The 20,640-nt window shown below is 31.9% G+C and overlaps 1 protein-coding gene across 2 annotated transcripts; it reads right to left on the reverse strand.

The window, feature by feature from the left end:
- Positions 1-10,599: 10,599 nt before the first annotated feature.
- On the reverse strand, positions 10,600-19,120 carry LOC124838346 (protein root UVB sensitive 2, chloroplastic). 2 transcript variants are annotated; one of them, XM_047313935.2, is made up of 10 exons: positions 18,964-19,120; positions 18,762-18,884; positions 18,266-18,354; positions 18,095-18,179; positions 16,652-16,711; positions 16,464-16,557; positions 16,268-16,365; positions 11,809-11,988; positions 11,459-11,581; positions 10,600-11,365 (listed from the first exon to the last, which is right to left on the reverse strand). In XM_047313935.2, exons 1-10 carry the CDS (start codon positions 18,973-18,975, stop codon positions 10,940-10,942), a joined length of 1,290 nt encoding a protein of 429 aa, XP_047169891.1. In that variant the 5' UTR covers positions 18,976-19,120; the 3' UTR covers positions 10,600-10,939. The 2 variants fall into 2 exon arrangements, with proteins under 2 accessions (XP_047169891.1, XP_087952739.1); XM_088096613.1 differs by lacking the exon at positions 18,762-18,884 and having other exon boundaries at positions 18,964-19,092.
- Positions 19,121-20,640: the final 1,520 nt, after the last annotated feature.

Below are 20,640 nucleotides of genomic sequence, written 5' to 3' on the forward strand. Positions count from 1 at the left end.
AGTTTCTATGATTTCCAACAATCAAAAGTTTAATCTCATCACAATCACAATAATTTCTTTTACGTGTTATTATTATTTTTCACATTTTTCTTCACTTTGATGTAATTTTACATCAAAGATTAAATATATTAAGACATTCAACAATTTTAATAATTCTATGAAACTATTTTCAAACCGTTAATCTTTTACTTTTAATCTAAACAATTTCAAAATTACTGATAATCTTGTAAAGTTAGCATATTTTAGATACAATTATTTATCTGAATTGGATTTTAAAAAATCATATAAATAAACTATTCTAAAATTTATTTTACCAACATTATAATTATAATGTTATTTAAATATCATTCATTTATTCTTCAATACCACATTAAAGATGAAAAATGTAAGATTCGTGAAAAATATTTATAATAGTAAATTTTACCATTTTATTTGTAATAATAATTTTATGGATAGAAAAAAATTAAATTTTTGGATATAAAATTATTGTAATTTTAGAGGTTCAAATTTTTAACTTATTCAGAATTTTTAAGAAAAGTGAATAGTGAATAGTGAATAGTGAATAGTAAAAAGTGAATAGCAAAAAAAAAAAAAAAAATTTCGAAGGATAAGAATTCCTACGTAGCATGGAAGGAGATATGATCAGATTGATCAAGTTGTTCATTAAAATATTATTTTTAAAATAATATTAAAATAATAAATAATATTAAAAAATTAATGAATAGTAAAATTTTTTACCTATAAATAGAGATAAGAGGAATGGAGTTTTTGCACCAAGAAGTAGAGAGAAATTAGGAGAAGAGAAGAAATTAGGAAGTTTTTGGAGTAGGAAGAAATTTTAGAGTAAAGGTTCTGAAGAGTTTTCGGGGAAGCAAATTCAGAGCAAGAGAAGTCTGGAATAGAGGTAGGGGAGCTAACCTTTCTAAGCTTTTATGTTATGATATAGTACTGTTTTATTACTATTCATGTCTTGAAATTATGTGTGAATACTGTTAATGCTTACTATTTATTTATCTTGAATTTCTGTGTCAATATTATATGCTGTTATTTTGAATCTGTAAATAAGAAATTTGTTAAAACTAGTTGAGGAACACTTTGGCTAAGGAAAGACTTGGTACTTAAGTTGTCCATTGTGACGCACCTCTCTTTCCTGGAAGTCTACTCGATAAACTTTTAACTTAATTCTTGTTGAACAGATTATGTACTGTTAAATTATTATGCAATATATCTCGTTGGAATGAATTTATGTTATTGTGGTAGATACGAAATTGTGAATTTTAATTGTGATGATTGTAATTTATTATATTGGATTTGAATTTATGCATCCGAACATGATATGAGTATTATGGGGAGATTTCGTAATAGTATAATGTGAGTTGAGGAATGTGAGCATTGTATGAGTCTCGTGGAGAGATTCTGTATTGATGTGGTAATTGTGTATATGTTGATGTTGAGGGTCCTGTAGTTGGAGGTTATCCTGATACTCTAATAATCATCTAGTCTCAAGTAGAGAAGGATGAATTATGTGGTGAGAGGAGCAGGAGGTCCTGGTCTATGTGCCGGTTTTGGACATAGTGAGGGGACTAACCTTGTGAATGGTATGAAGTATTTTGGAAGTGTATTTGTAAGAAGAAGTAGAAGTCATCACAAGTGCATAACCTCCCGTGACCGCTCATCAACGTATCATCCGGATGAGTGTCTTTTTGGGTATTGTGGGATGAGTGTCTTTTTGGGTATTGTGGGATGAGTGTCTTTTTGGGTATTGTGGGATGAGTGTCTTTTTGGGTATTGTGGGATGAGTGTCTTTTGGGTATTGTGGAACGAGTGTCTGATATGAATTATGGTATGATGGTTTGAGGGTGTATGACATAATTATTATATGATGTTAATATCAAATCAATTATGCATGTTTTATAAATGAGTGTTGCATGTTAGCTCACCCTACTTGTTTGTGTTGTTTGTGTTTGGGTATGTACGATGATCGTATAATTCGTTATACGGGAGTAGATGAAGGAATGTCGTATGATCCAGTACCAATGAAGAAAGAGATTGAAGAATAAGTTAGAAGAATTCGAGTTATATTTAGAAGTTTATAGTTGAAATCTGAGTTTAAAATATGTATAGATATATATCAGCTGTAAATCTTTAAGTGTGAGATTACGGAATGTTACCGTAAATGTAATGTTACAATATATAAATTATGAATTATCCAGTGTGAGATATTGGGATGTTACAAAAAAGTTGTATCATGAGTTTGCATCCACGAGAAATAAAAAACGAATTTCTTTAGCCACCAATACAGGCCCACACACACAAAAAAAAAATCTTCGTCAATAGAAAAAAAAAAAACTTAAGTCTCAGTTTTTTTCATACAGAAAGAAATAAGAAAAAAAGTTCACATTAGAAATTCAAGTCACAAATTTACATCAAATCAAATGTATAAGAGTTCAAAGTAAAAGATATTTTTTTACGTCCTAGGACTCTGACATAAAAATGTATAAATTTAAGTAAGAATATTTTTTCTTATATAATGATTTTAGTAAAAAATTTAAATAATATGATTAATATTTATAATATTATTAGTAATATATATTCTTATACATTCTTGATATTTAATTTCAACATATTAAATATTAAATTAAGTGAATATACTATATTTATTAAATTAATTCAAAATTGAAAAGCTTAAACTGTAATGGTTTTTGTTTTTCATTTCTCTTTCACTCACTTTTTGTTAAATTTTTTTATCTCTTTTCTCTAATATTTTTTTTATCACATATCGTTGTAGATAAGGAGATAAAGATCAATTCTATCAGTTTAGATTTTCTAATAAAGCAGTAAGTTTTTGTTCACTCTAAATATTTCTTGTACGTTTTTTCTTTTTCTTATAATTTTGTTATCATTGTTTGAGTCAATTGAGAAAAATGATTCGTTTAACTTTTTCAAACTTGATTTTACCAGTATTATGAACGGGGATTTCTAAATAGGTGAGAAGATTCTAAATCATATTGTTCCTTTTGTTTGAAAAAAAACCTATTTGCGGTTAAGAGGGAGGAGATTTACCTACAAAAGACTTTTTTGTAAAAGAGTTAGAAATTCTATATAAATTGTATGTATCCGTGTTTATAAGAGAGTGTGAGAGCGAGTATTTCTCAAAGAATATTAGTTATATTTATAGGATCAACATAGATGGTGGTCCTATGTTCCTATTGGAATAATTAATACTTATAAGGAGAGTATAATAACAATATAATAAATAACAACAGAATGATAAATAACAACTAACACACCAAACTACGAAGATTTAGTTATGGGTGTTGCTCCCTCCACCACCACACCTTTCTCCTTCCACCTCCCCAATTTTTTTTAATTCCAATTATATCCTCAAATTAAAATTTTTTATTTTTATTATTTTAATTTATTCCAAACCTAGTTCTCCTACTTTACTCCCTGCACTCAATCTTTCCATCTCTCAATTTCATTTAACAATTTGTCTTCTGTTTTACTTTACAACTCCATTTGTCTTCTCCGTTTCACTTCTCCTCATACGATTCTTTCTTCTTCATTCTCCTTACATTATTAAAATACATTAAAAATATATTAAAAAATAATAAATCAAAACATTTAAATTAAATTATTAAAATATTTCCAAAATAAAGAATAAACTAATAAAATAAATCCTAAAATTAAAAAGTAACTCGGAGTCCGTTTAAGGAAAGAACTGATGTCAACATCCGTTTATGGAAAGAACGGATGTCAACATCCGTTTAAGGAAAGAACGGATGTCAACATCCGTTTAAGGAAAAAAACGAATGTCAACATCCCTTTAAGGAAAAAACGGATGTCGACATCCGTTTCTTCCTTAAACGGATGTTGACATCCGTTTTTTTCCTTAAACGGATGTTGACATCCGTTCTTTCCTTAAACGGATGTTGACATCCGTTGAAGGATGTCACCGTTTAAAAGTTACGTTTTTTATTTTAGGGTTTTATTTGAAGGTTTATTCGAAAACACATCTTAAGGAAGCAACACACGCACTGCACCACTCCACACACTGCACCACGAGAGCGACACTGCATCACGAGAGCGACACTGCACCACGAGAGGGAGACTACTTGATAATTCTTTCCACTACCACCAACCTTTACAACTTGTAGTATCTCACCGCGACAAAAGAAAGAGATGAAGAAAAATAATGTTAAAATAAAAGAAAAATATTTTACTAGGAGGAACTAAAATAGGTTATTAGTGGAATAGGTTGTGAATGGGTAAAATTAAAAAAATTAACTTTAAAAATAAAATTTTATTTAAGGGCAAAATAGTAAAGGGGAGGTGGAGGAAGAAAGGTGTGGTGGTGGAGGGAGCAACACCCTTTAGTTATAATATGCAAATGTGGCCCAAATAGGCTACGTTTGAGCTGCTTCATAATGAAGAGGCTTAAAGGCCTTATTGGGTTGCACTCTTTAATATGCCTATTGGGCTAGGGAGGAACATGAGCCCCTAATTCTTGGGAGTTTGGTTAGGTATATGTGGCTATATCAGCCCTTTAGTTGGCTTGGGCCGACTTGTGTAGTTTGCAAATGGATTAAACATTCGGTCGAGTTTTTATAATATAGTTGGGCCATTCAATCTTGCTTTATAGGTGGATTGGTCTTGAGGTTGAGCTCTTTAAGTGGCTAATCTAGTCGAGCTTTCTAAGTAATCTGGCTTGGGGCTGAGTTATCTTAATAGAAAATGCAATCGAGCTCCTTGAGTGGCCGATCCAGCCGAGCTCATTAAGCTGCTTGGGAATAGTCATTTCGTCTTGTGCTACCAACTTTAGGCAGTCTCTACTTGGTGTTGCCATCTCTAGACAGGCTTTGTTTGGTGATGTCGTCCCTAGGCTGGCTTTGTTTTAGGACTGTATATTTCGGAAATATTTGCTTTAGTGTTGCCGACTTCGGGTAGATTTTACTTTCTATGCTGCCATCTTCCTTTAACGTTACCGACTTTGGGCATGGCTGCCAACTTCAGACATAACTTTCTTTGATGTTGCCAACTTTGTTCTCCGTCTAGCTTTATTGCTTATTTTATCTTAAGTTGGAGAAGACTTAGTATTTGTTGGGTTTTAAATTCTTTGATGTTGCCGACTTTGTTCTCCTCAAGTTTTATTTTATTATCATGTTTCTTTTTTTTTAGGTTTGTTAAGACAAAATCGTCTAGAGAATAGACCGTCTAAAGTAACCCAAGTTTTGAAGTTTAAGAAAAAACATTAAACGAAATATCATTGTGTAAGAAAAGTGTTTTAAAATAGTAATGTCTAATGAAGAAGTGTTTTATAACGTCTGAAGGCAAGAGTTGAAGTAATGCTTTTTAGACCAAACTATTTAAATGAAGTAGAAAATCATAAACAACGTTTAAAAGAAAATGTATCTTATCGAAATCTCTCAATAGACTGTATGAACAAAATAAGCTAGCTTCTTATCAAAGCATAATAATATCTCTTTACTAATTTTAAAAGAAAATTTTCATTCATTACAGTGTTATGTTAAACAAAGATTTCTAGAGAAAACATCGTCTAATGAATGTCCATTAAAACACTTTAGCCTTTGAAAGCACTTCATGATAATATCATCTGATGAATATACATGTGATTTGTCTTACCAAATGATGCATTTATTAATAAAATGACAAATGATAAAATGTCTTGAACATGCTACATTGCTTAACGCTTATGAATGTTCAAAATATTTAATGCATGTACGAAAAAGTACTTCGATGCTTATATATTTTGCTTCTTGATATAAAGTTGGAAGATATGATCAGAATCATAACACCCAAGAAAAAGATATTGTGAGAGAAGAATAACATTATGAGATTGTTTCCTTGAAATCATTTGCTCTGTCACATCATATAAGCTCAAATTTCGCTTGAGGCTACAAGAAAAAGCTTTGAACCTTACAGAGTATACTAAAGTCAAACTTCACATCGAAAGGCTACCAACTCTTCAGTAGTAAACTTCTTAGTCTAACGATCATCTTTCAAGAGAAGCTACATACATATAAAAAAAACTTGAAGAGAAGATTTTGTTGATGAAAAATGGCAGAAAGATAACATAAGAAGAATAACAATGCGAAAAGAGAGAAAAGCTTAAGGTGCTCTTATATCATTTAACTATCAATATCTTTTGAGAGAAAAATCTTTATAAAGAGAGTAACACTTTCTAGTGTTATAGATTGTATTTGAACATATATCGTTTTGCTGAGAGTTATTAGTCTATACCTTGTAGAAAATCTATTTGAGAATTTGTTGCAAGTTCTAAAGAGAACTTAAATACTTGGTTGTTTGGCTCAAGTTGAGTTGAACGTCTAGACAGTTTTCTAGGATAATATCCTAGAGAGGCTAAACTAGCTCTAGTCGTGTTGATTAGGGAATCAGGAGTGGTGGTAATACTCGTTGTAACTAGGAGTGGTGTTAATGTTTGTTGTAACTAGGAGTGGTGAGAATACTCAATGAGATCCCAGAGAGGAAAAACTCATGTAATCTTTGAAAAGATTAGTGAAACCCCTTAAGAGTTTGTAATGGAGAATTGGATGTAGCTTATGTTATGTGAACCAGTATAAAAATATGTGATTTATTACTTTCCTATCCAAAACATTTTCCATTCACTTATCTATGAAAAGACCAATGTCTAAACATTTTATAACTCATATATTATCCTTATAAATCATTAGACGTTGTTTTGTGAAAAGAGTTTTAAAAACACCATTCACCCTCCCCCCTATAGCATTGAATGGTGCATGTCAAAGGAACAGAGGAGCAGATGAGAGAGAGAAAAATGCAGACTTCTTTGTCACATTACCACGGAGTTAACTCCGTTTCTACAAAATTAACGGAATGGACTTGATTGGTGCAATTATACAAAGTGGGGACGAAATTGAGCCTTTTTTAAAAAGGGGAACGAAGTTGACACTAACCATTGAATTTGGAGACCAACTAAGCAATTAAACCTATGTAAGTAAAGTCAATGAATATAAATAAAAAAATGTATATGAGTAAATGAAGCTTTATTAGAGTGAATGACATAAGCCTAATCTATAAAATTTCCTAGATTTCTTGTATGTTATTCTTCTCTAAGATGACAAAACTTCTTAAACAACATCATTCAGTGCTCAGATAGAGGGGGGTCGTGTGCTTGGGCTAGGTGGTTGAGTAGGTTTGAAGAAAGTTTTTCCAAAAACATTTTTTAGGATGTTGAGGAGGGTTTGAAATTTTGCTTGTTATTCTTTCTTGTTTGCTTGGAACATTGCGAAAATTATAGCTTGTTAGTGCATATTGCTTTCAACAATCAAATGATGAACATGGGTCATGAGGGCTTGAGAGTTTGGGTCAAATGGTAAAGGAGGTAGGTTTAACGAGGTATCAATTGATATGATGGCTAAAGGTTGTGGTTGAGGAATCATTTGTTTTGAAGGGTTGGTTGTGACCATTTAAGAGTTGGGTTTGTTAAGTTGAATTGACAATGGTAATATTAGTTTAGGTGGTTCAATGATGGGGTTAGTGTCTTCAAGAGGTTGGATAAAGATTTGTTGAGATGGTAAAGGGTGGTTTGGATAGATGTTTGTTGAGGTCGTCTCTTTCTTCTTTTTTGTGAAAAAACTTTATATAAAATCTGAAGAAAATAGTTGTTACAAATTCATTTCTAGTCATTGAACATATTTAACTCTTTTGAATATTCTTTTTACATATGACAACATTAATTGTGAAGAATGCATTAAATTCACACCATAAAACATTAAATATCTTTTATACAAATATTTTTTTCTTTACATAATATCTTCGTAGTTGAATGTACGTGTCTCTTCTTTAACCATGTGTCTTTATTTAAATTTTACTAAATTGCAATATCGTATGAAATAGATAATTTTTACAAAGTTTACCATGTTAGCATTTTAGAAATGTTGAAGAAAATAAGTTTTAGCTTTTTATTTAAGTTGGAAGATAGAAGTAATAATAAACATTCCATGCAACATATAATAAACATATGTGTATGTATGTTTTCATGTGAGTGAAGTTGACTTAAGTTTAAGTTCTATCATTTGAGTATATTCATGTTTTATCAAATGTAAAACAAGATTGTATAGTATCGTATTATTTAACAAGCAAAATATTTTTATCTTTAATGATTTATTGTTGAGTTGTAGATATTATCTTACAAAATATTATAGCATCGTATACTTAATTATTTTCAACGTTTAACTAAAATCGAGAATTTTACTCAAACATTTAAAATCAACACTTTTACTGAAACATTTAAAAATATTATAATTTGTGAAAATATATACTATTTATTTTTGTTTTCCCTCAATTAAAAAAAAGGGATAAAATCACCTAAAATATATAGTTATATACCCATTCCTTTAAATTGTAGTTCTACAATAACAAAATATATTACATTATATAACAACGTGATATAGTTAATTAAGTTACATAACATAATCAGTTGTTACATTAAATAGCGTAAATTGGGTTATTTATAATCTAATATAATTACTTATTGTATAATAAAATAATAATAAATGAAATTTAAAGCATAATAACAATAAAATTAATTTTATAAAATAATAATATTAATACTAATAATAATAATAAAATTATAAAATAATTAATAATATAAAATTATAAAAAAACTATAAATGATAATAAAATTGTAAAATAGCAGTTGTAATAATAAAAATAATAAAATTAGAATCAAATTAATAATAACAATAATAATAACTTTATAACATAATACAAATAATAAAAATATTGATAATGATTAAAATTTATAGAATAAATTATAATTTGACATTTGACTAAAATTATTTTATAATAACAAGGATACTTTAGTTATTTTATAAATATATTATTTAGTAATTTATTTTAAATATATTATATTTTTTAAATAACTTACAAATTTTCACAAACTTATCTTTACTTTTAGGTTTAAATATTATTTTGGTCTCTATTTTCATCGACTTTGTTTATGAGATTTTTATTTTCAAGTATTAAATATGATTCCAATTTTCATAATTTGTTTAATTTGAACTATTTTCATGATATTGTCTAAATCATTAGCGGGCAAATGAACATTGTATATCATGTGTTAATTTGTGTTTTTTATTTTAAATTTTTTATTAATTATTTTTAGATTTTTTTCATTTAAAGAAAAAAAGTTGTCCACATATCAAGTCAATTGTGTCACGTGACAATGTCAATGTTACATGTGAAAAATGTTAGTGTCACATGTTAATGTCTTATACTCAATTCAATCTTAATTTTTGTAAATTTTATTCAATTTAATCCCAATTTTTTTTAATTTTGTTTAATTCAATTCCAATTTTGTTCTTCTCTAAATTAATATTAAATTTAATTTTTACTAAAATTCACATTTTTATTAACTTTTTTTAAACCAACTCTAATATTGAAATATAATTATTAAATTTATGTTTATTTTTTTTACATATAAAAAATAGGATTAGAGTTTGTTTAAAAATATGAAGAATTTTTATTTTTAAAAATTCTTCTACTTTTAAAAATAATAAAGAATTTTTATTCCAATTTAAAAATAAATTAGAATTTTGTTCTAATTTTATAAATAAACTATAATTTCCCTTTTCTAATTTTAAAAATAACAAAGAATTTTTTTTATAATTTTAAAAATAACGAAGAAATTTCCTCCTAATTTAAAAAATTCTTTCTAATTTTAAAATAATGAATAATTTTTCATCAACTTTAAAGATAATGAAAATTTTTCTTCTAAAATTTAAAATTGAGACTGAACTGAAGAAAAATAAAAATTTGAAATTAAATTGAACAAAAAATAACAAAAAGTTTGACACATAGTATATTGTCATTGTCATGTGATTCAATATTGATTTAACAAGAAACAATTTTTTTAAATTAAGAAAAAAATCTAAAATAAATAATAAAAATTATAAAAAAAAACTTTAAATTTTTTTAAAAAATTACAAACTAACATATGATACACATTACTCATATGCATTAACAATTTAGACAATATCATAAAAAAAAAAGATTAAATTAAACATAAATTACAAAAATTAAGACCACAAAAAATAAATAAATTTCACATTACACACAAGAGTATTTAAACCTTACTTTTATATTTTTCTTAATTTACATTGAAGACAAAAACATTAACTATCACATTAAATAAATCCCATTAAGATTAAAATACATATTAAACCATTATATAAATATAAAAATAGTATAGAATTTCATCCCTATTTAAATAAATAAAAATATCTAATTTAGATAAATAATGAGTGAAAAATATTAACATTTTTAATTTAAATTTATTGAAAGTTAAAAACTTTAGTTAAATATAATTTGTTCATTTATATATTTTATTTTAGTTACATGTTTAAATAATATAAAATCTTCAACATATTTCTCAGGACAAAAATTAGACAGCTTAAATATGATATTAGACTTTTGTAAATACGAATATCATTGAAATATACTATGATATCTATTCAAAAATAGGTTTAGTTCTAAGTAAATTTTACAAGTAAATAGAAACCACGTGGAATTGGAACATTTCATATAACATAAATAGAATCACAAGTAAACAATCTTTCTATAGAAATACCAATATAGAAATATCCACTTAGTCAAATTTTGAAGTGTCTTTACTATATACCCAAAACAAGAACTTCAATTGTTTATTCTGTGAAGTAGTGTTTCTTTATGTTAAGTTATTTCAACTTTGGCTAAGGAATTCTCCAAATAGTATTTGGTGTCTTTTATGTCTATATGCCTCTTATTCTGCAGGATATGGACTATTGATCCTTTGCATACAAACCAAGGGCATGCATGCATTCAATGTACCCACTCTGGCAGAATAGGTAAAAGAAAGTAGTAAAGTAAAGCCACTATCTGTATTAAATTTTGAACACTACAATGCAAAGCGGCTCCCACTTCCATCCAGAAAACGATCTGTATGCCACCCTTTGCACTCTAATTCTTTCAGAAACACAGGGAACACCTCATTCATTTTCTCATAGGCCTGCAGCAGGGTACTGTTACTGAGATCATGAGAGGACTTGTCAAATTGTACAGAATATGCAGCAACCAGCCACCCTCTCAATGCATCTTCACCAATAGCATCTTTCTCCAATACCATATCAATGCACCTATTATCACCATTTAAAAGAAACTTCTCCCCAGGGAATACTTGTTTTGATTCAAGAAGCTTTGAAGGCTTAATTGCCTTGTGCAAAGCCCTACCCACTCTTACGTTTCCAGCATCTTCTATTAGCTTCCGAGGAAATAGTAAATCTTCTCGATATCTTAGATCAGCTGGGCTTGATACGTTTCCAGCCTGGCTTGTACTCAATCAACAGTCCAACAGAATTTCAGTTTCACAAATAAAGAATGGAAACCAAGAGTTCATTTACAAAATCTCATACCACACCTTAAGAAAATCAGCCACAATCAATGCAGTTCTTTGTGGATTCAAGGTATTGACAGGAGTAGCTCTCATTTCTTCAGTAACGCTGTAAATGTGTATAAATGATAGTAGGGGCCCCACAACCAACTAACAAGAAAGAAATGTTTTATATTCCATCAGTTTGCATTCATATAAATTCATAATTATTATTTCAGTAGTTGGGCTTATTATTTCTATAAAATAATAATAATAAAGTATTTTCTTTTAGTAAAATGCTTTTAATGGAAAATAACCAATATGGTTACCACAGCATCTACCAAAATCCCATAATTTTTACATAATATGTTGCTCAAAATTTTGGTACGGGTCTATACCTTTCCCTGCATTGATGCACATACAGTCGAGGCTAATTGAATTCCAACTCCAATTCCAACAACATTGAAGAGAGTTGAAATAGCTTCCCCTCTAGCAAATAGGTCACTTAGGTTTCCTTCTTTAGCGAATGAAGAATATATAGGTAATCTCGTAGCTCTTGATGCAACAACTGCCATCCCCTGTTGAGTCCAAAATAAATGGAAAGGTAAGTGTTTGATATATTGCTCTTATGTTAATTAGGGAAACATAGTCCCTCTTATAATTATGTTATTTTTACGTGTTCATTTGTATTTAGGCTTAACCAACATTCTCATTATTACGATTAGATATATTGCATTTTATGTTAATTAGGAAAACATAGATATTTGATATTGTTTTACATTGGTAGATATTGTATGTAACAATATCCTCTATTTAACATATTGATATTTTTTTGTCATATATACTTGTATAATTCTTGATTATAAATATATTACCCTATGTGTATTATAGACATTAATCTTATACCTGGTTTTACTTTATATTTAACAGGGTATCTAGAGCTTAGGTTCTTTGGTCCTATTTTTCCGTTGCATGCAACTGCTACTGCTGCCATCATCATCAACGAAGTGCATTTTAAACCGAAGACCACACGGTTTTGATTGCCTCAGCCAGAAGACCTCCACATTGCAAGAATCGCCGCCATCAGAGCATCCACACTCCATCACGCGCCATTCAAAGTTGCACCATTGTCTTCCTCATTGTCACACGTGGCGACACATCACGACCCTCTCCAGCAGCGATCACCTGCACCGAGATTGCCTTTTTAGGCTCTTTGTGGATCTTGCCTCATTGATCCAATCAAACCCCTTTAGTGTTTTAAGGTTTTTCTCTCTCTTCTTCCATGGCGTCTTCCGCTACCGATTCCACTTCCACTGCCACCAATGTGTCTATCCTGTCAATCTTTACTAACTAAGTCAATGCGCACTTGTCCATTGGTAAGTTAGATGACACTAATTATGCAACTTAGACGTCAAACATTAAACTTTGGCTTGAGAATCAGGAGTATCTTGATCATCTTTCTGAAAAAGTGACAAATATTACTCCCGGTGGTTTTTCCCATTGGAAGAGAATTGTTACTCAATTATGTATGGTTCTCAAGAATACCATTCAATCTTCTTTAAAACAAATGTTTCGTGCCTACGACAATTTATTATATACCAATGATACTCAACGTCTCTATGGTGTTTGTCACGACCTTTTCAATGTTGTTACTTCTTGAAATCAAGACTTTGGCTGATTATTTGTGTAAGATTCATGCTCTTTTTCATGAATTTAATGAGGTATTGCCTCCTGCCTCTACTCCCGCCTTAGAACTAGAGCAATGGTAAAAGTTTTTCATGGTATTGCCTTTACACATATTGAATGATATATATTCTTAAGTCCGTGATCAGATTTTAGGTTCCCCTGTTATACCCAATTTTACTTCCACCTGTTTCACCTTTTTGCATGTGCCATGTAAATCTATCAATGATACACTTGTTTATGCCAATGATTCCTTTGCTTTGGCATCTCAACATGATGATCACAACCGCTCTTGCAAACCAGGAAAAGATCATCACAAGTGTGACCATTGTGGCAATCTAGGCCACAAGATTGACAGGTGTTATGCATTACATGGTTGTCCTCCTCGCTCTACTGCTATTGCTCAGACTAATTCCTCCTCACAATCATCTATTGTGGATCCTCCTCCATCTAATACCATTTGCTCTCTTTAATGAATTTCTTAAATGGAGTGAGGATCATCAACCCTCAAGTTCCACTGCTTTTGTTGCATGCATAGCTACATCTTTGGTTGATTTGACTCAATCTTCGTCTATTTCTTTAGGTTCTCGACTCAAGAGCCACATATCTCATTATTGGTAACAAATCTTTGTTTTCCTCTTTATCCTCTTCGGATAATTTACCTTATGTTACAATGGCTAATGGGTCTAGAGTTTTAGCTCGTGGTGTTGGGATTGTTAACCCTTTTTCCTTTTTTATCCATTGATAATGTTTTTATGTCCTTAGGTCTACTTTTAACTTATTATCCATTAGTCGTCTAACTCGTTCTCTTGATTGTGTTATTTCTTTTACCAAAACTTTTGATTGTTTACAAAACCGGAGTGCGATACAAGTAAAAGCTACAAAACTGCAGGGACTACACCCATGCTAAACTTCCATACTTGGTTTGCAGGATGGGTGATGGAATCAACAGTAGTAGCTGAAAGTTACAAAACTGCAGGGACTACACCCATGGTGGACTGACATTTCCTTTGCAGTGTTGTCTTGGAACGATACTCCCCCTCAGTGTGAACGGCATGGCGGAAACGGTGAAATTGTTGACTGAGATTGGAAGTATCACAGTTGCTGCTCCGAAGATCAAAAAGATTTGCAATCTTAAGAAATTGACAAAGCGGCAAAAATAGTGAGAAAAAGGCAAGAACAACAACACAGAGGCGAAACCCCCTACGGCAGAGCTGGAGGATGACGAAAGCGGAAAAAGGTAGGACTAGGCGCTGGTCCATCAACGGCGGAGACGAAGACAGACGAAGATGGCAGCAATGGCTGCTCTGGAGGGTCTGAACAGAGAGAGGGAGGTCCGGCGAGACGACGGGCAGCGGCGCGGTTTGATGCCGACGCCGAGAAGGCGGCGCGTGATGAACACGCGTCCGAGATCTACCGAAGAGAGGAGGCGCGTGACGGCGCATGCGGACGAGACAGAGACGACGACCACCAAGGTTAGGTCGCGCTTGAAGAGACGGTCCAGATCCACTGGACACCGGTCGGAACTGTGACGGTGGCCGACGAGAAGGCGGCGCGTGACAAACACGCACCCGAGACTAGCTGAAGACAGGCGGCGCGTGGAGGCGCGTGAAGAGGAGTCTGGTCTTGACTCCGACGAGGTTGGCCATCGGTCTAGATCCATTGGACACCGATTGGAACTGTGACGGTGGCCGACGAGAAGGCGGCGCGTGACAAACACGCACCCGAGACTAGCTGAAGACAAGCGGCGCGTGGAGGCGCGTGAAGAGGAGTCTGGTCTTGACTCCGACGAGGTTGGCCGTCGCTCGAGGAAACGGTCCAGATCCACTGGTTACTGGTCGAAACCGTGACGGTGGCCAGCGTAGATCGGAGAGATCTGATGCTCGTGGCGACCGTGAGGGAGAAGTAGCTTCCGAAACTGACGTGTTTGGCCGTCGCTCGAAGAGACGGTCCAGATCCGCTGGTCACCCGTCGAAACTGTGACGGTGGCCGGCGGCGGATAGAGGTTGGCGGCGGACAGTGGCTGGCGACGACAGAGAGGGGCGATCGATTGGGTTGCGGCTCGCGACGGCTGACTGTTACGGAGGGAGTGTCTCTCTAGGGTTCCAGGAGACTTTAGGTCTCTTTGATTCTGGGTGCTGAGATTTAAGAAGAAGAGAAAATGGATCTTATGAAATTTTTAGGGGCTGCCGGCAGCCATGGCGGCCGGCCGCCGGCAGACAGCAAAGACCACCAGAAGAGATCAGAGAACCTGCTCTGATACCATGTTAAAATGGAATACAAGAATATGTATTACTTGAGGTCTTAAACACCTCTACACTTACATTTATAGAAAACAAAGTAACTAACCACACTCCTTTCCAACTCACTCTTAGTTGGAACACACTTGAACACAACTCATACACACATAACTCATACACAATAACCAATAATTCTAACACTAACTTTTATACATGATTGTACCTAGGTGGCTTGAGTTTTTCTGTGGAAACACGAATTTGAAGTTAGTTTTGATTTTATTTAGTTTGTCAAAATAATTAAGAATCAATTCAGAGCCAATATTAAGATAATTAGGTCTGAAAATTCCAAGTACAGCTTTAATCTTGAGTTCAGCTCTTTCTGTCAAAAAGAGAGAGGATAATCCATGAGTCTTCATGTGTTAACACACCTTAACAAAATTGGATGGCTAAAATAAAAATTGGACGCTTACTAGAACAAACTAAAGCTCTACTTTTCCATATCATGTTCCGAAGAAATTTTGGGAAGAAGTTTTTCTTACTCCCACATATCTTATCAATAAGTAACCCTCTAAAATCTTAGGATAAAAAAGTCCCATGAAAGTCCTATCTTCATTTTATCCATACCTAGACCCTAGAAATAAACTCCAACCTAGAATATTTGAGTGTGTATCCTTTGTGCATATTCATAGTAATGGAAGGGGAAAACTAGATCGCAGGGCTATCAAGTGTGGTTTTTTTTGGATACTCAACCACGCAAAAGGGTCATAAATGTACCCACCATCCAAAAACAATTGTGTTAAAAGATATCACCTTCAATAAACAAGAGAGCTACTTCAAGTAGCCTCATCTTCACAGGGAGAATAAAAGAAAGGAATATGAGATCAATAAATGCCACCATGTAAATTAATTTTAAAAACTCAATAAAAATGCGTACCTTGGCAAAATTTCCAAGGCCAGCCATTTCAAGAAAGAGCTGAGGACATAAAGGAGAAAGCACTTCCAAACCAGTGCCTATATCATAGAGCACATCAGCTGCAAGATGGAAGGCTTATTCAAGTCATACACCATAGAATATGAAAAATAAAAGCTAAAATAAGAAAAAAGGAAAATGTTCCAACTTTAATGCAAACCTAAAATTCTCCAACGTTTAGGCTCAGAATCCATTCTTGCACCTAAATTGCTGCATATGAGATTCCCTAAATGTTGCATGCCATCCTTTAAAATCTGAATATTGGCAAGAGAAACGAATTATATATTAAGTGCATGGCACAATAACTGGTATGTGAAATCGTCAAAATGCAAAGTAGCCTCAAATTACCCAACTAACGGCAGTTGCTTGTGCAGGGGTGGGCCGCAAGCCTGCAGCAAATAGCAGTGACTGCAGAAGAAAAAGCATACGGAACAAGAATACTAACAGAAATGGACCAGAAAATGTGGCAAACATGTGATTTTTATCAATAGTCAATCCAGATCTGATTAGAAATCAGAGTGATACAGAACAAAGACTAAGAACACAGTGTGATAAAGAAGGATTATTCCCTCCAGCAAACTTCCCTCTCCCCTTTCTCTTTTGTGTAAAAAATAACCTTCCCCACACCATCTCTCCTTGTGCTTCCTTATAACAAACTATTGTATAAAAAGAAACTAAATGGTAACTTCAAATATTAATGAAAGCTTAGTGCTCTAATTTTCTATATTCCTTCTTCCCAATTAAGACTCTTGTTGGAGAAGGGCTAAATGAGACTCACTTAGAACTTAATTGTTTAGTAAGGATCCTTCCGTAAGAAAATAGTTGATTAATAAAAAGAACATGCTCCATATATACACATTGCAGTATATTTCATAGCCACATCAGCTTTGCTGGACTCTTTCGCTTCAGCACTTCTCTAGTTGTCTTGTTATGCCACCTCAACTTCTCTTTCAACTCTTATTTCAACTTATGGCAATAAATACTCTTTGTGTCAAAAGAAAATTTTGCGTACTCTTACATTATAATGTCTAGTTTTAGCTTTATTTCTTTTAAGAAATGTGTAACTCTTCATGATAAATGACTCTAACTATTCCTCTATTCTTCCAGTTTCCTTGACTAACATTTCCTTTTGCTCTTAGCTTTAACCTTGCAGTTTAGCAAAGAGCTCATTCCAAATCCTACATCACCTAGAAATAAGACCAAATTATAATATTAAAGTAGAGTGCAAACCTCATATTACAAACAATTTGGTGAGATTAAATTAGGCATAAACTCACTCATTAAGATGGTATCAAAGTCATTAAGAATCTATCCTAATCAAGTTCTTTGGGGCTTTCAAGACCACCCATAAATATCTAATCTAATACTAGAGATGTTCATTCATTAGCCTGATGAGATGTTTTGAAGATCCCACATTTACTAAAAGTAAGGTCAAATTATAAAATATAATTGGAGTGCAATCTTCATTTTATGAGCTAATTTTGTAAGGTTGAGTAAGACACAAACCCACTTACTAAGAGTGTAGATGTGGAAGTCAAATGTCAGTTACGATAATATGAGATAATAAAGTAATACACCAACTATAGTTATCCTTCACATGCCAACATCTACTATGTTTGGATAAGCTTATAATGAGGAAGTGACCTCTACTTAAAAAAAATAAAAACCCAAGTCCAGCTGGTTTCAACACAATATTCGAAACGAACAGGTTTTAATTAAAAGAGTCTAGCATGAGTCATTAGGAAAGCGGATACATGATTTGCTGATGTTCTCAAGTTATTAGAAGAAGACCTGAGTCGATAACACAGATAGAGCTGCACTGGCAGTGTGTTGCAGTGCTCGAAACTGTGTGTATCTGAGGTAACCTTCATTCACACTGCAAAGCGAACACCCAAAAAAATGTATTAGCTAATCAAATAAACTATCATTGCACGCAACATGCTCAGGAAAAGAACAAAGAACCTGTACGGATATCCTGAAGGGAAAAATTTATTCAGGAATGAGTCAACTATCTTGTGGTATAACGGCCGGGAATCACCAATGGTAGTCACCTACAGAGAAACCAAAAATAAAATGCTGTAAGGCAGTGCAGCAAAAACATTTTTAAGAAATACACAATCTGTTTTCACCATTGTACCAAAATTTGGAAACATAAAACAAAGTGAAATAAGATACTTCCTTGAAAGTTTAAAAGAAAAACAAAATGCATTTCCATGGAAAAAGTAAAAAATAAAGGGAAACAAAATTTTAGCTAATTAATTTTTTTGAATCACACTTTTGTGGAAAGTTTCCTTAAATTTGTGCAAGATCTCCCAACCAATAAGAAGAACAATGCTTATACGAAATTTCACCTCCGCAGTTGGTGTCGTTATATCGACCTTTAATACAAATTTTTATTATAATTTTGATTAAAAAACAACACCGAAAGCACCAATGAGGATAAGTAGTAGGATTATACGGAAAGTTGGCCATGGGGTTCGAACTGGAAGCGGCGACAAACAGATACAGAGGTTTCGAACCACAACACAGGAGGGCTTTCACATTCTTTGTCTGTTTTTTTCTTCCAAATTTTCAGCTTCTCCTAGTTTTGCAAAAGAAAATTAAAACCCAAAATCAAAAAAGAAAAAGAAAAGAAACCTAACAGAGGGAAGAATAGATACCATGAAATCCATGAAGAGAATATGAATCTAGAGAGAAAAGGTAAGGACTTTCAAACTGGTACAGCGTTGAAGAGTGGCTCCACGCAATATTAGGATTGTTGTAGGGATGGGAATGGATATTTTACCATTACCAGGCGTGTTCAGTCTCGGGATATTAAGTTAGAGCAAATTACTTTTGAATATTACATTATTAATAATTTGTACACAATATTTGTTTTCATCCAACTATTAGATCATAATTTTATACTATCATAATTACTTTTATCAAGCTTTTCAAATATTAAACTACAACCACAAGACAATAAAAGAATTCATATTTTATTATGTTTTTAAAACATTATACTAATTTTACTTTACATAATGAGATATTAAATAATTTATACTAATTACATTTTTTTATAAATATGTTCTATATTATAGAATTTTTTTCTTTCTTTTTAAAGTGAGTTATGAAAATAAAGTAATTTAACTTAAAGTACTAAAGTTACATTTTGAACTCTCTTTCATATATATTAAAATATAAAAATTAAAAATTAAGTTCAATAGCATATTTTGTCTTATTAATATCATCTCATTGTTTTCAAGTTCTTAATTACATTTTATTTTTTTAAATGTAACAATTTAGTCATTATTGTAAAATCAACAAAAACATACTAACAATCATGATAAATATGCTATATAAATGTATCACTAGAAATCATATAATAATTAGCAATACATTTATTATCTCTTCACTTTCTTAACGGGTAAAGTGATTAAACTATTACATTTCTAAAATATAAAATCAAATTGAAAACTTCAAAAAAAATTAACTTAAAATCGATAAAATGAAATTAACTATTAGATCTAAAATATACATTTCATATGTAACAACAAACATACGTTGTACTTGTAGTCAGATCAACCTAACGGAGTATGATGTCAATCAATAATAACGAAGCACGTGTAAATATAAGTGTAGAGAATAAAGATGAAACTTTAAAGAACCATCTTCAAGGTACATGTGTTAAACGTTAAATTGATACAAGTGATAAGGTGGATAAGATAAACTTGTTGATCGTTCTAAGTTATGATTGAGTTAGCTATACAGTCTAGGAGTATGTCAGTTGCTTTTGATGGGGGTTAGGATTAGCAGACGACATGTACTTGGTGAAGACATCAATGACTATGTTATAAGCTTTTGAGTGTATAAGGGTAATGAGCGTGTTTGTCATGGTCATGATAGTTTGAAGTTAAACTTTTTCTTTGACTACGTTTGTTTTTTTAATATGGACTTCATTGCTCAAGTAGCTGCTGCTGATTAGCATGGTGACATTGTTATTTATGCCTATAAATTAGGTAACTTAGTTTCACATATGAATTAAAAGGTTGTATTATAAGTCAAAATAACTCTAATTCAACTTCATTGAAATTATAATCCATGTTTTAGGTGAGGTGTTTCCATGTTGTTTATTTGCTTATTTTGTTTTTTTTACAGATATTTACTTATTCATTTGCATTGAAAGGTAGAGAGATGAAAAAAAAAAATAGAAGCAAATATACTTCTTTCTTTTGAGTGTTAGTGACAACTTGTAAATATCTTAAGTTCATAATACTTTACAATCTTTTGGAGAGTATTTGTAAACGTTATAAAGGTTGTAGGTTTATGTATATACAATTTCATGTTTTAAAGTTTAT

The sequence above is a fragment of the Vigna umbellata genome, chromosome 8 (genome assembly GCF_029865625.1).
Source record: "Vigna umbellata cultivar VRB3 chromosome 8, Vumbellata_1.0, whole genome shotgun sequence".
NCBI lineage: Eukaryota > Viridiplantae > Streptophyta > Magnoliopsida > Fabales > Fabaceae > Vigna > Vigna umbellata.

Coding starts and splice junctions, on each gene's coding strand:
- LOC124838346 (XM_047313935.2), bottom strand. Junction 18,180..18,265: donor CCTTCAGGATATCCGTACAG/GTTCTTTGTTCT, acceptor TTCGCTTTGCAG/TGTGAATGAAGGTTACCTCA. Junction 16,558..16,651: donor AAGCAACTGCCGTTAGTTGG/GTAATTTGAGGC, acceptor GCCAATATTCAG/ATTTTAAAGGATGGCATGCA.